This window comes from Plectropomus leopardus, chromosome 1 (genome assembly GCF_026936395.1).
Source record: "Plectropomus leopardus strain MGB_pleo_1.0 chromosome 1, ASM2693639v1, whole genome shotgun sequence".
Taxonomy (NCBI): Eukaryota; Metazoa; Chordata; class Actinopteri; order Perciformes; family Serranidae; genus Plectropomus; species Plectropomus leopardus.
This window is the reverse complement of record NC_142176.1, coordinates 23,679,533-23,695,082: the sequence shown is the minus strand read 5'-3', so window position 1 is coordinate 23,695,082 and position 15,550 is coordinate 23,679,533. Positions and strand designations below refer to the sequence as shown.

The 15,550-nt window shown below is 39.2% G+C and overlaps 1 protein-coding gene across 1 annotated transcript; it reads left to right on the top strand.

The window, feature by feature from the left end:
- The first annotated feature begins 320 nt into the window (after positions 1 to 320).
- Positions 321 to 15,307, top strand: smyd2a (SET and MYND domain containing 2a). Its single transcript, XM_042497249.2, has 12 exons — positions 321 to 625; positions 3,297 to 3,360; positions 4,717 to 4,827; positions 5,880 to 5,940; positions 7,710 to 7,837; positions 8,760 to 8,827; positions 9,704 to 9,806; positions 9,975 to 10,085; positions 11,464 to 11,584; positions 11,776 to 11,950; positions 12,518 to 12,626; positions 12,715 to 15,307. Exons 1-12 carry the CDS (start codon positions 453 to 455, stop codon positions 12,796 to 12,798), a joined length of 1,308 nt encoding a protein of 435 aa, XP_042353183.2. The 5' UTR covers positions 321 to 452; the 3' UTR covers positions 12,799 to 15,307.
- The last annotated feature ends 243 nt before the right edge of the window (positions 15,308 to 15,550 follow it).

The following is a 15,550-nucleotide window of genomic DNA, read 5'->3' as shown; positions in this document are numbered from 1 at the left end:
CTAATTTCTTGCGAATTTTTGGGTCATTTCTTTGCTTAAATTCCATGTTTTTGAAGGAAAGGAAGCTCAAGTTTTAAAGGGTTAATTATGTGTTTTCTAATTCGCAACATCTTTACAAAAGTAAGTAAATATAACTAAATAGATATAGAGTAAGCATAAATTAAGATTAATAATTCTATTTACTGCATTTTTTTTTTGAAAGCAATCAGTTTCCTAGATTTTTTTTAAAGTAAAATCAACTTCTTACATTTCACCGCGTACAACAACCAACGTCATACAGCCCGCCGTGTTGTCGCCTCTCCAGCAGGGGGCGATGAGAGCCGTACCGGACACTCACAGGGGACCGGGGAAGAAGACGGGGCTCAGGCAGCAGATCAGAGCTGTCAGCACACTCAGGTGGCGGTGGTGTTTGTCGGTGGTATCTGACGGAAGAACCGTGAACAGACCAAACCATGAAGAACGAAGGTATAGAGGGGACGGAGCGGTTCCTGAGCCCGGGCCAGGGCAGAGGCCTGCGGGCGGTGAGGCACTTCGCGGTGGGGGAGCTGGTGTTCGCGTGCCCTGCCTACTCGTACGTGTTGACAGTGAATGAGAGGGGAGCGCACTGTGAGCACTGCTTCACCAGGTAACATCTCACCTCTGAAAAAAAGCTCATAAAAGACTTCTGAGACATTAACCCCAGGCTGGTGTTTATTTTTTTAGCCCTTCATAGAACAGAAACAGAGTGAGCGATGTGTCCAGTTGAGCGCTGGCTAACCTGCTTACCTAGCTAGGTTAGCTCGTGAACCTCTGGACACCTACCGAGCTCGTGCAGACTTAAATGGGTCAGTGCGGTGTGGCAGCTCACCTGACTGACACTGCAGCATTTGTTTGTAGCACTGCAGAGTGCAGGAGACACTGAAATAGATGCCATTATTCACCTGCAACATCCTCAGTGGTAGTTTTAAAGCCAACATGTAAAATATTTACTGTAGTCTTAATGAGTCCCGTGAAACCTGGATCAACATCAGTTTTCATGTGTTGCGTTCAAACACCTTTCGCCATCTGTTCAATACTTTGAAACACGAGCAAACTGTTTTGATTTCTTTGAATACACATGGGGGGAGGGGGGTAATGACCAACTTGGCATGTCCCACAAAATTCAAGAAAATAGATAAAGGTGACAAGAATATTACACCAAAAGAAGTTTTTCATTTTCTTGCTTGTAACTTTTCTTTCTTTTTTCTTTTTTCTTTTTTTTTTTTTTTGCTTATTTCCAGGTAATTTTCTTGTAACTTTTTACAAATTTGCCTTCTTTACATCTTTTTTGGAAGAAATTGAACCAGTTTGCTCAGGTTTCAAAGGGTTAATATGCCAGCACATAGTCTTAAATTGGCTACCAGAGGTAGTATGATCACTTAAAGGAGCACTTCATTGATTTTCAGCCTTTTTTCTCATTTCATTGTGTGACATTTCTGCCTGCACCATTACAAATGAGGGTGCTCTGCTCCTCAAACAGCAGCCTCTGTTTATCCCTACGTATCCCAAACATGCTTTTATGTACCTAAAAGCCAAGCAGTTTAAAAAAGACCTTCACTTTGTGATATTAAAGTGTGGTGTTTTTTTGTTATTTTTAGGTTTGGTGAGCATGAATTTAAGTCATGTGTTGATAGTTTGCACAGCATAGTGTGAGGATATTTTTATCGACACGTTGATGCCAAGTATCTTTTTTTTATTTCAAATTTATTGTATAACTTAATAATGTGGCAAATACAAATTAAACTTTTGTTAGCCCACTAGAACAATATAATCAATTGCTTTTTCAGTTCACTAGCTATATTTTGCTGTAAAAAAAATGATTGAAGTGCAAAATGTTATCTTATTAAATAAAACAAATGTTGACCACTTCTTCATTTATAGTTGTATATAAGGGTCATAGATTGCAATATATGTTATCACAGTACTCAGCATATCACGAAAATCGCAATGAAGTACCAGTGTATTGTATAAATATCATATCTTTGGGCCTCTGGTGATTCCCACCCCATTGTAGTTTCCTGCTCCAGTAATAGTGTAGGATGTGGAGTGGTTAGAAATTGCAGCCTACACCATTCATAGAGTATTCACATGTGTAGGTGTGTGTAGGCAAACTGTGTCAAAAACATGAAGAAAGATTAAACTGCACATTCAAGGTTCAGCCCTCTTAACTGCTTGTCCTGTTGAGACCTGATGACACTCTTAGTAGACTTTGTAGAGTTAAATGAACATTCACACTCTCAGTCACTCATGTGTCCCACTCAAGCTGCCATCGAGGTTTGTAGAGCAGTAAAAGGTTAGGGTGCTAAATTTAGTTGTCCATGTGTCCCAAGAGAGGAGGAGCCAAGCAATGAATGAGAAGGCCAGGGGTGCATGTGTGCACTGGGGGGTGGAGGTGTGTGTAAATTTGCACATATAGTCAGAGATGCTTTATGACGCTTTATCTTTAATTACTTGTGTAAAAATAGACTGGAAATGTCTGTTGAAATGTCTGTGAGTTACATTAAAAAGTCTAATTGTACTGTTAATGGAGCGCCTATAAATAATTAAGTTTTTGTAACTGATTCTGTTGGTGGAGCCAACAGTTTATGTGTTGTGCATCTGTGCATCTCACCTTTTGTAATAGGACTAAAACAAACATGCAGGACTGTCTCATTCACCATCAGTTAAAAGGTTTACTATTAAAGGATTTTCCTTAAAAAACAATGTATAGACATATTCAGAAGTAATCGCTCTCAGTCATCACTTATGACCCATTACACGTGTGTGGCGATGTATTTAAATGCAGAGACTCTTCCCTCTGCCTGTATTTTTGCGTTTTCTTCTTAATTTGCTGTGCTTGGGACGTTTCTGGGGACAGCTTGCAGGGGAGGTCAAAACTTAATTAAAAAAAAGTAGTGACCAGGTGCCAACCTGTAAGCCTGTAAGCAGCACGCATCCAAGAGAAAGCTACAGAAATCATGGACACAGTGCCAAAAACACACAAATGTAGTGAGGTAGAACATCAAGCGGCCAAAAAAATGAGAGTGAATCTGTGGTTGGCTTTTGCCGTCGCCGAAGAGTGTGTTTACAAGCAATACCCAATAATCCCGGCATTGTATACCTTTAACAGCGAACGTATCAAGTCTCATGGGGTAAGATCTATGTCAGTATAAAGGTTTAATTTAACCCCACATGCACCAACTGTAATTTGTGTCATTAAAAGATGTCCCGCAGATGAAGGTGCACAGTTATTTCACAGCTTTTGTGGAGTAACACTTTGTGTTTTTATGTCATTACAGGAGAGAAGACCTTTTTAAGTGTGGCAAATGTAAGCAGGCGTACTACTGCAACATTGACTGTCAGGTAAGAATGTCTCTTTTTCCTTTTGCATCTTTGTGGAAGGTGCTTTTTGTGTGCCAGTTTCCATGGTTAACCAAAAAATCTGATCCTAAACTAATCTAAGGCAGATGCTATTAGACTCCCAAGTGTCTGTAGCCAACACTGCTATTTACACCCCGGGTGTATACTCCCGGGTGTCCCAGCAACATCAAAATATTACATGAACACAAATGGATCTAATAAGCTATTCTGCTAAAATGTATGTGCATAGTGTGCATTCAGCAGCTTTATACATCCCGAAAAATGAAAATGGTAAGTCAGCTAAGTCTGAAAATACTGTAACAAGCCAAATGTTGAGTCGAGTCTTCTGTGTGAAAGTCCTGTACTTCCACCAGATCTTAATAAATCTTTGGACTGTGTTGCTCTTTGTACTGTGTCACTTGACTTTCTGGCAGTACAATTGTGAGTTTTTTCTCATAAATTACCACTTTAATCTCAGAGAATACACAAGGTTGGCTAGTACTAGCTCTAACCACGTCCTCTTTGCCCTAACCCTAAACACTTCCGACCTCGAAGCGTTAACGTGATAAGTACGAGCCGATAACAGCACGCAGTGAGATCAATAAAAACGTGTCGTATGGATGGGTGTAAATAGCCGAATAACTGCCGTGTGACTATTCTCATCCAGGTGCAAATAGATATTTTTAAATTAAGAAAAGTGGTCCTACAAATATCTCTTAATTTGTTTTGGTTTTATTTCTGCTGTTAGTTGCCAAATAGAAGGATGAAGAGAAACAAGAAAAAGGCAGAGACAAAGTCATTTCTTTGTTGCTGACAGAAATTTAATAATTTCTTGTATAGATGTACACAATGGACTCAAAGTCACACACGTGGTACCAAAGAATGAACATTCAGCATCACTGGTACCAACGTAGAGTCAATCAAAAGAAAAACTTATTTCTCACTTTGGACCTTGGACCACACATTGAGAACCGCTCCAGCAGAGCTCCATGCAGACAGCAAGAGACAGCGAGAGCTCATGGTCACGCTGCTGTTGCTATGACGATTCGGTCTGTCCTCCCTCTGCCTCTGTCTACTTTTAGTTTCATGGCACAAAACACACTGAGGAGTTTTCTTTTGTGTAAGAGAGAGAGAAACAGAGCGACACACTGGGCTACAACTGCCTCGACTAATAAGTTATGGATGATTTGTTTTATGGCAATAAAATCATCCATTGTGTTAATTTAATTTTCTCTTTTCTCACACATAATTGCTTTTTGTTTCTCATGTTTTTCATCTGTTGAATGGGATTACTTTTTGTAATAATGGAACGTTACTAACTGTTATTTCTGTCTTCTTCTTCTGTGTGTGTTTGTGCAGAGAGGCGATTGGCCGATGCATAAGCCAGAGTGTGTAGCTATGTGCGCCTATGGGGAAAACTGGTGTCCATCAGAGACTGTCAGGCTGGTGGCTCGAATCATCATGAAGCAGGTAAAGTAATAAGAAGGAGGGGAAGATGTGTTTTAAAATTCAGAGAGTATTTTTTATTATTGGTAGCAACATTGATACAGGGGCGTTTAACAGGAACCACAAGCAAAAAAGCAAGTTAATAATCAGTGCTGTGAAGACATGAGATGCATAGAAATGTAAGAAAGCACATCTTGAGCTGTTAATCTTTGGGTAGTAATGCTTACAGCACTGAAAACAAAAGCAGAACAAAGGTGAGAGCAAGAACTGTAAATGTGTGTTAAAAGTGTGTAAAGCTATCTACAATCTAAGATCTTATACGAAATAAATGGAACTACAACTATCCACGACCGCAACATATATCTTTTTCACAGTGGACATCTTTAGGGGCTGTTTCCCTCTCTCTCTCTCTCTCTCTCTCTCTCTCTCTTAGGTTATTTGTGGGACATTTCTGGCCAAGTTGCCAACTTTTTCATTTTATCTAAAGAAATGTAAACCTGCTCAGGTTACAAAGGTATAGAAATATTTATGTCATTCCAGGTTTCAGAGGGTTAAAACAAACTTTAAAGAAGATTAAAAGTCATATAATATAAGGGATGGGCCTGATAATAAGTAAATATCATAAGATAGAAGATATTTCATGCATTAAACTCGCTGTGAGCTGCTGGAGCAGCAGTGGGGTGACTTCCCTAATCTCAGCTTCATTTGTATACTTTTGCATGAGTTGTTTCATAGGAGCATCATGGCTGTCATGTGTGTTCAAGTATTGCAGTTCAGAAAGGTGACATCAGCTTTGTTCACTGTTAACATATTTGAGTTACACTACTCTTAAAATGTGGACATAGCCTTGTTGGGTTGTTATTTTACCTCTGTGTTTAAACTTTAGTGTTGCTGCCATTGAACACCACAGTTCCTGAGGCCATTTGTGCTCAGCAGCTGCTGTGTTGTTATTGTGTCTTAATTGGCCCATAAAGTCTTTAGCAAAACCATTTGCTATGATAAAGCAAACATGGAGAAAGGAAAATAAGGTTATTTTGTATTTTTACGATTATGCTTTCTTTTGACTCATGTTGCAGAGAGTCACAACAGAGCGCACTCCTTCAGAAAGGCTGCTGCTGCTCAGAGAGTTTGAATCCCGTAAGTAGATGTCTCTGTGTGTGTCTCTGTGTGTGTCTCTGTGTGTGTCTCTGTGTGCATTGTGTGTGTGTAAATCCATGAGCGTGTGTGTTTAGTTACATTTCGGTTCACTTTTAGTTACATGGTGTGTGATTTTTCTGTGTCTCTACAGTTGTAGCTGTGTATCTATTAATAGCCTCTGCTTTAGCCTCCAGTCCTGGTTCTGTCTCCTTTTATTCACTGAAAATCTGCAGAGCTCTGGGAGTTAAATCCCAGGATTCTGGGTGCTGTAATTTCATGTTCTCTACCCTCCTTTAAAAAACCATTGCCACTGTGCCCCTGGGCAAGGCACTAAACCTTCTTCTCTGATACAGTGTAGTTGTATTGAGAAGCTTTAACATGTTAACATATGTACTCTAAATACTTTATGTCAGTAGTCTTGTAAGTGCAAGAGAGGAAATTAAGATTCACGGCATCATCATACACGAAGTTGATAAAAGTATTTGTCCAACACACAAAACACGACTGTTTCAAGTGCCCACAAACTGTTTTCTCTGCTCCATTTGGTATTATCATTTAGTCTGCAGTGTTGTCGCGGGCTCAGATGTGTCATCAGAGGATTGTCACAGAATTAACCTTCACACCTGTCTGTCATGCACACAAAGCAAATCATTGGCCAGCTGCTGCCAGCTACCACCAGACTGTGTGTGTGTGTGTGTGTGCGTGTGTGTGTGTGTGTGTGTGTGTGTGTGTGTGTGTGTGTGTGTGTGTGTGTGTGAGACTGACAATGACACATGGCTTAAAGCAGTCGGACATTCTATACCCACCAAGGCACAGTGGTTCCTCTATGGAGCAATAACCACATAATATTAAACTTTTTTTTTTTAGTCCCTTGTCTTAATCAAATACCTGTGTGTCACTGTTGGAAGCACTGTCTCCAAAACACAATACACATTTTTCTCTTATCTGTAGTACTGTTTAGCAGTCTAGATTGTTTTGGTATGAGTTGCAGAGTGTTGGAGATATCGGCTGTAGAGATGTCTTCTTTCTCTCCAACATAATTAAACTAGATGACACTCGGCTTGTGGTGCTCAAAGTGCCAAAAAAATTAATTTGTTGAACTCAGCAGTGATGTCTCTATACAGAAACATGACCCAGTTATTGAAGATAATCCACAGACCTTGTTGTGAGCAGTTTCATGTAAGAAATAGTTTCTTTCTTACCAACTAAACCTGCCAACTGTATCACTGTGCAGAGGGAAGCATGCATCTACTCCTGGTTCACTGAGCTAGCTAATGTTACAGCTCAGATGAGGAGGACACCATTAATGTTTACATCTTGTGCTCTCAGGAGAATGACCCCCCATGAGTAGATTCACACTTCCTACTGCCACTGGTGGGTGTGGTTTGGTCCAAAGAAGGTAGTTCCTACATTAATCTGTTCTCAACAAAGTCTCTGGATTATCTTAAGTAACTGCACCATGATTTTTGGAAAGAGACTTTGCTGTTGAGTTTTTCAAATGTATTTATTTGGTGTTTTGAGCTTATATGCAAGAAAAGGCAGACATCTTTGCGGCTGATATCGCCAACACTCCACAACTCACACCAAAACTATGTAGATTTATTGAAAGCACTACAGGTGAGAGGAAAAACATATACATATTTAATTTGGGGTTGAACTGTCGCTTTTAAGTATACTTAAAGTTTTAGATCCAGCTAATGATCCAATAAGGCAGCTGTCTCTCTTTATTTTCTTATTCTTCTCTGTCCGTCTTTCATTACCTTTTACAGATTTAGATAAGATGGACAGCGAGAAGGATGAAATGAACCAGGCAGACATAGCAGCGCTGCACCACTTCTACTCCAGACACATCAGTGACCTTCCTGACAAACAGGCCCTCACTGAGCTATTTGCACAGGTAAAACTGGAAAACACCACAACACTACAAAACTAAATCATTTAAAAAGGAGAAGGTCGAAAAAAGTTGAATGTAAGCAGAAATGTCTGTAAAGAGCTGAACATTTTGATATTTGAACAGATTTCTGCAGCTGAAAGTATGCAGAAGTAGTTAGCGACCAAAAAACATTTGGAAGACTAATTGGCTTTTACACAGTTAATATTAGTTGAAGTATACAGTATAAATGCATTATTATATTAAACGTCAGTGTGTCTTTACTGGCGGGTGTTGGGCGTTGCCATTTGATAAACCCAGAAAAGAACACGGATGGAGTCGACCTTTGAACAAGCTTTCAGTTCCTTGAAGGATCCAGGATTTGGGTTGGGTGTGTTTTGTTACTGACGTGTGATTGGTTAGGAGAGCATCAGAGGTTTTTGCTGACCCATGGACAGGTGTTGACCTCTCTTGGTCTGTGGATGAACTTGCTGGATTCCAACATACACATAAGATGTAGACACACAGTGTGCAAATACAGTGCGTTTAAATACTCACACATGCTTAATGCTTGTGTTCACACATCATTTTATCTCCCTCCTCTTAAATCAGCCTTCACTTTAGAAAATACACGCAGAAGCACATGTTGAGGTGATGCCAGGAGATGGATCCTATCAGTTTAGCTCTACAGCGGTTGGATCTTTAATTTGATCGGTCCGTCAGTGCTGCTTCTGTCCAAGCTGCACCAACAGCCTCTTTGGCTTCATATATCACAGTTACATTTCATCCCTACTACCGGATATCCCTTCCTCAGCGGGGGGGGTTACAGCGCATGTGAGTAGAGGCTGATGTAAGTTGTATCATCATATTACTCACCCTGCTGTTTTCTGTCTCCACCTGCTTGTTTGTGTCTTCCCGTCTGTCTCTCCTCCTCTCTCTGTGTCTTCAGGTTAACTGTAATGGTTTCACCATAGAGGATGAGGAGCTCTCCCATCTGGGATCAGCTGTTTTTCCTGAGTAAGTAGTCCACATCAACATGTCATCATTGTTCAACAGCCTGTCTATTTATCAGCGTATTTCACTCTACTGATGAAGAACGAAAGGACGGTACATGCCATCATGTCACAGATATAGTGAGGTCATCATTTCTTGCAGTTCCTCCCTTTCCCCTCTTTCTGGCTCCTTGGATGTGGACTCAGTACCCTCCCTTTACTGCTCTCATTGTTTTTCAGTGTCAGTCTCTGTAAAGCTAAGCAGCTTCTGATTGACCTAATTGTTTTAGTTTTTCTCACTTTTTTATGCCACTGTACCATCAACAGCCATGGCAGGAGGCATTATAGTTTGGGGTTGTCCGTCCCATGCTTGTGAATGCATGCATATCTTTTATTAAATACAGTCACAGTCTTCACTGCATATATATATTATATGAGTCTGAACAGACATGGTTGTAAACTGCAACTGGTTGGTGGAGGCATACAACAGAGAAGTTATCATTTCAGTTTACATTCAGTGTAGGACATACATAATCCATCATGTAAGCAAGCAAGCAAAAGTTTATTTGTATAGCACATTTCATTCCACAGTGTGGAGCAAAGCCGCCAACTGACGATTAAAGCAAATCAAATCCATTAAAAATAAAAACAAAAACATATAAAATAATGATTAAGATGAAGAATAAACCAGATAGGAAGATATGTGAATCAGAACTAATGGAAAAAAATGTTAAAATTCAATAAAATAATAATACGAAAAGTAGACCTTTAAAAGAGGATAATAGATATGAATTAATTAATATAATCCCAACATCATAAAGCTGTTTAATGTAACGCTTTTATTTCAATTCTCTGATTTCACAGTCATTTTTTTCACTGTCTTTGCTTCTTCTCCTTCTAGTGTAGCACTGATGAATCACAGCTGTAGTCCTAATGTCATAGTGACCTATAAAGGCACAGTGGCCGAGGTCAGAGCTGTTCAAGAGATAAACCCTGGAGACGAGGTGAGTGAAAATTGGACTCATATAGCAACAAAGACGCTTCTCTCCGACAACCATTTTTGAGACCATATGTAATCATGAAGAAATACAGAAGCTTATTACAGTCTTCATATTGGTAGATGCATGATTTTCTTCTCATCGCTCTTTATCTATCACTTTTTCTCTCCGTAGATCTTTAACAGCTACATAGACCTGCTCTATCCAACAGAGGACAGGAGAGAGAGGTTGTTAGATTCCTACTTCTTCACATGCCAGTGCACTGAGTGCACCACCAAGTCTAAGGTACTGTTCCCTCATTATGTTCCTTTAATCTGTACAAAAGCCCCTCTGCATGCTCCCGGATGAGTGGTGTGAATGTCGGGGAGTGCACGGACACACCAGCTTCAGAATAGTGACAGGCAGTTAGGTTAAGCTCTGTAGTTACTATTGATGTTTTCGAACTTCTCCCTCCTGATTTGTGTGCTTGAGTGAATAAGGTGAAAATCTGTTTGTACCTCAACTGCAAAGCAAGTTTATATTCTATCAAGATGCATACCTTTGTGTGTTTTCCAGTTTATGTTTGTAAAATTTTTGCTTTGCCATGAGATAAGCCAAACTAGATTTCATTCACTATCTAGTCTATGTTAATAACTTTGATTCTTTGAATACGTAGTCATTTTTTAAAAATAAACGGGAATCTGTTTCAGCAAAGTTGTTTGTAAGAATTTAAGATTTCGTAAGTTTATATATATGAAATAATTTTGTTTAAATATACTTCTACTACAATTACTGCTACTACTATTAGTACTAGATTAGTTCTACAAACACTAATTCTACTCCTGTTACTGCGATTACTACTACTACTACTACTACTACGACCACTGTTACTACTATTATTACTGCTAATACTAGTTGTTATGTACTGGAACAATTACTACTATTAATACACCTACTTCTACTACTACTATTGCAATCACTACTGCTACTGCTATAACTGCTTCTTATACTAATACTACTCCTTGTGGTGATAGATGTACTGCTATTTCCTTTACTTACATGACAACTATTATTAATACTAGTAGTACTTCTCCTGTCCTTTTTTTGTCAACTGCAACTTCTGCATACTTTCAGCTACAGAAATCATTCAAATGTCGAAATGTTACACTCTCGAAGGACATTTATGCCTCTCAGTTTTTATACATTTTATGCCTCATTTTAAACATTCAGTTTACGTCAACTTCTTCCTTTAACACTCTTCCAGTTCAACTCACAGCTTCTTCATTTTAAAGCAGTTCATCTTTCATTTATGCCTGTTTTTTAGATATTTCTGGCTATTTGTAATATATTTCTGCATTTTCAGCTATATATTTCTACATTTTGAGCCATGGTTATAAACTGATTTCAGCTTTAAGCATCCACAGGCATGCTCCGCAGGAAATGCATTTTCTATTTCAATATATAGAGCGCAGGTAACCTTTCAAAATTGTTGATGTGAGGAATTAATTAGAAACTGTCTCAAATGCATCTGTCTCTGCTGTCTGTTGGAGGAATACTGCAGGTTCTTGTCTCATTCATGTCCTCACTGTGCCAACAAATGTTGAACTGTTGAAACCAATGTTTCACTGAATTTGTGGTGTGTTGCTGTGTGTTTCCTGTTTCATACCTATGCACCTCTTTCTAGGACAAAGCGAAAATGGAGATCAGAAAGCTGAGTTCTCCACCGGAGCCAGAGGAAATCCAATCCATGGTCCGTTACGCCAAGAATGTCATTGAGGAGTTCAGGAGAGCCAAACACTACAAGAATATCCTTTTCCTCTGTTTATAGCTGTATTTCTTTTCCTACCACATTTCTTTTTCACTCTCTTAGGTACAAAGTATTTCCTTCTCAGTCTGTCAGTATTTGTTCTGTCTTTATCAAGGACAGCCTTTTACTTTCCATCCTCTTAATCTTTCTCCACCTTGTTTGTGTCATTACTCCTTGACTCTCTGGCACCTCCCAGTGAGCTGCTGGAGATGTGTGAGCTCAGCCAGGAGAAGATGGGAGCTATATTTGCAGACACCAACGTGTACATGCTGCACATGATGTATCAGGCCATGGGTGTCTGTCTCTACATGCAGGACTGGGACGGAGCCATGAGCTATGGAGAGAAGATCATTCAACCATACAGGTAAATTGATCAGTGAGGGATCTGCAGGGGGGCAGTAATGCAGTTACAATAGAGCCATTGTGAGAGAAGTCTATCAGCAGCACTTCTGTCAGACAATCAGAGGCCGGAGGCAGATTATAAAGCTCTGTAGAAAAAGTCAACAGTTTTGTAATGAGATTTTCTCCAGACCAGAGTTTGTCAAGACAAAGTTCTTGTACAAATGAGGATTTTAATTTCCTATCTTTGTTTTTTAATCATTTGCTTTAACTGTAATTTGCAGCTCAAAATAATATCATTAATTGATTTATGCCTCCTTGTCCTATGAAATGTTCTTGGTCACACCTGTAATACATAGACAACATAATACATTATGTTCCTTTAGTTCACTCACAGTGAACATATGTTTCCTCTGTGGTACAATCAGCATATTGTGTATTTGTATTCCTATTTTGTTGTACTCTCCCAGCTTGATATGTTTTAGCTTTTGTAGCATTACAACAAAACCCACTGTAACATTAATTATAGACGAGATCTTGTTTCCTCTCATATTCACTGCTTAGCTTAATGTAGAAATTACATTCTCCACAGTGTTCACTACCCAGCCTACTCTCTGAACGTGGCGTCTATGTATCTGAAACTGGGACGTCTTTATTTGGGGCTGGAGAAGAAGAAACAAGGAGTCAGAGCTCTAAAGAAGGTAAGTTCACATATTTATGCATGGAAAAGTATACGCATGTGTTGTCCTAAGATGATTTTAAAATCCATACTTTCTTCCCTGTCTACAGGCGGTTGCCATCATGGAGGTGGCTCATGGGAAGGATCACCATTATGTAGCGGAGGTCAAACGAGAAATCGAGGAGCAGAAGTAAACACGGTTCAGCAGGAGGAGATAAAAGAGAGAGGCACTGGATTGAGAAACCTCTCTTAAAGCGACAACAACAAATACTCATCACAACTGCATGCCGTGCATCTTATACCTCTCTGTTTTTTGTCGCCCACTCACTTGTTTTTCATGCCTCTTTGTAGGCAGGGTTTCTTTTTTATCGGCAACATATTTTGGCTGAAGATGACCACGTTTTGTACCTGCAGCTCCCAACTTCCCGTCAGACCTGGAGTTAAAAGCAAGCAAATTAGGGTTAAAATATTTTGAATGAAAAATTTGACTCAAATACTTTTTTGTGGTGAAGCTCTTTGTGGTGAAACCATTTTGCACCCATACTGTGACTCAAAAAAGGATCACAACAGTGTAAAATAGGAAAAACCTTAAGACTGCCACCATGGCTGAGCTCAGTTTTTTTTAAATGAAATGTGTATTTCTCTCCTTGTGGGTCTGACATCTTTCAATATGTTTTAAAGAACCATCAGCAGACCGTGTTCCACCATCATTTATATCATTGGCAGCAGTTTTCGCTTCACAGTTGTGCTTCAGAAGAGTTGTTAAATTATTTGGACTTCTGTACAAACTGGTGAGTAGCTGTTATGAAGGGCATTACTACTTATTCCCAGCCAATGCATTATAATTCAGTCAAACAGAGTTTTGGGCTTCATTGTTTCTTGTTCAAACTGTGAAAAAAATGACGACTGACCATGCATCAGGTACTCTGTAGCAAAGGAGAGGAGATGCAAAGAACTATTCCTGAATGAATAACCAGTGGTTTTGCTTGTCTTACGGTACATTTTGCTTGTTTTAAAAGAACCAGAAAAAGTGTTGCATGTTTTATCGTATAATTTGTGTGTTTTTCTTTTCTTTTCCATATGAGGCTTGTTGACCAAAGGGGCCACAGGTTTAATTAACAAGGAACCAGCTACAATTCTCTATTCACAGTGTATCCTTAAAGAGGGGTGCTGATCTGAGGCCAGGTTGCCTCTTAAGTCACAGTAGTACTTTGACCTGACCAATGATCCTTGATCAGAGCCCCTTTGCTCTCAGGAAAAAAGGCGCAACTCTGTAGCTTTTGTTGCCTTTTGTCAAGAGATGCATTATTCTACCTTACTTTTTTGAAGTGTTTTCTCAGAAGCATTGTGAATTTAGATTTTCATTACCTGGGGAATGAAATCATTTTAGCATCAGTGGGCAGAATATTAGCATGCAGTTTAACTTGATGCAATATATATATTTTACATGCAGGTGATAATGAGATGGGGGTATCATCCTTACAATACATCTTTAATTTTATAATCACCGAGAAAGATTGAAGTATTTCTTTAAAAGAGAAATGCATCTCCCTTTAATGCCTGCTTTGGTGCAATTTCGCACTCTTGTAAGCTCAAGAAACTGAGATGATTTAAACCACAAAACAAAACAAACTGTACCAACATGGCAACTTTTAGTGTTACCTTCAGCAGGAATGGGTTAACGAAACTCATAAAATCTGTGTCATATAATTGTGTTGATAAGTTTTGACGGAAATGCTGAAGTGGTGCCTGTGTGTAATAGACCCTGAAATCATGAGGAGGAGAAGCAGTTACAGGTACAAAAACTGTGCTCTCTCTGCTGTAGATTTGAATATATTACTATACGGAAATCAGAGACTAAGTATGCAGTATGTGCAGGAGGCTTTAAAAAGTTGAGGTGATGCCATGAGCATCACCTGGGCCTTATTGAAGGGTTCTTATTGCACTCAGATTTTGTACATTTTTTGTGACAAAATGATGTCAAAATGGCAAACGTGTAAGCACATGTTCAATTTTATCATTTTCTTATAGGACAGTTGGCCTGCCTGCAGTCTTCACTCCATGCACTGCGAGAGGAGCTACAGTCACAGATTTAATTTCTTTATTCTTTTTAATGCCTGTAGCTTCTCCTACTGGTTTACTATGGATGCATATTTATGCACCACATGACTGCAGGTTACTATTAGTTGCATGTGGTCATATTTGTAGCAACTCGTGCATCGGTGATTCTTTTTGTCACCTGCAAAGATGCATCTAGAAGGTGCCTGCCTTACAGTTTTGCATAGGTAATCCAAAAGCACCATTTTTACAACTCTGATCCACATGTTTTTGTTTCTTTTGTTTTTTTTTACTAAATGAAAGAGTGTTTGTAAGCTGGTTTGTGAAAGCCATCCAAACCCTCTGTTTTCCAGATTTGAGGACTTCTTTTTATTTCTTTCCAGACTCTCAGAACATGCAAATTATTTTGTTTTCTCTGATGTTATGAAAGAAAACCTGTGACACAAGCTTTAAAACAGTAAAAATCCATACTCATGCTGCACGTATATGAAAGGCCGCCAGATGATGTTTTCTGCTGTTTCTGTGTTGAGCTGTTACTTTATCAGGCATGAATGTGATTCTACTGGAATGCATAACAAAAACTGAGCCTCTGATTCTTTCTGCACCATGTCAGTGGAACTCAATAAATAGCAGTATGACACTTGCTTTGATAAATATACTCATTTTATTTATTTATGAGAACAGACTGGCAGCGTTAGGTGGATACAACAAGCCTCATGTCCGCCAGATGTCATGGTAAATATTTGACCTCTAAATTCCTTTTTTAGTCCCCAGCACTATTTCTGTGCCAAATCAGAGTAATCTGATTGTTGTTTGTAGTATGCTTTTTTGAGAGTCAAACCTTGTAAAATGTTACTCAAGTTCTAAACCTGGAAACAGCAGCTACAG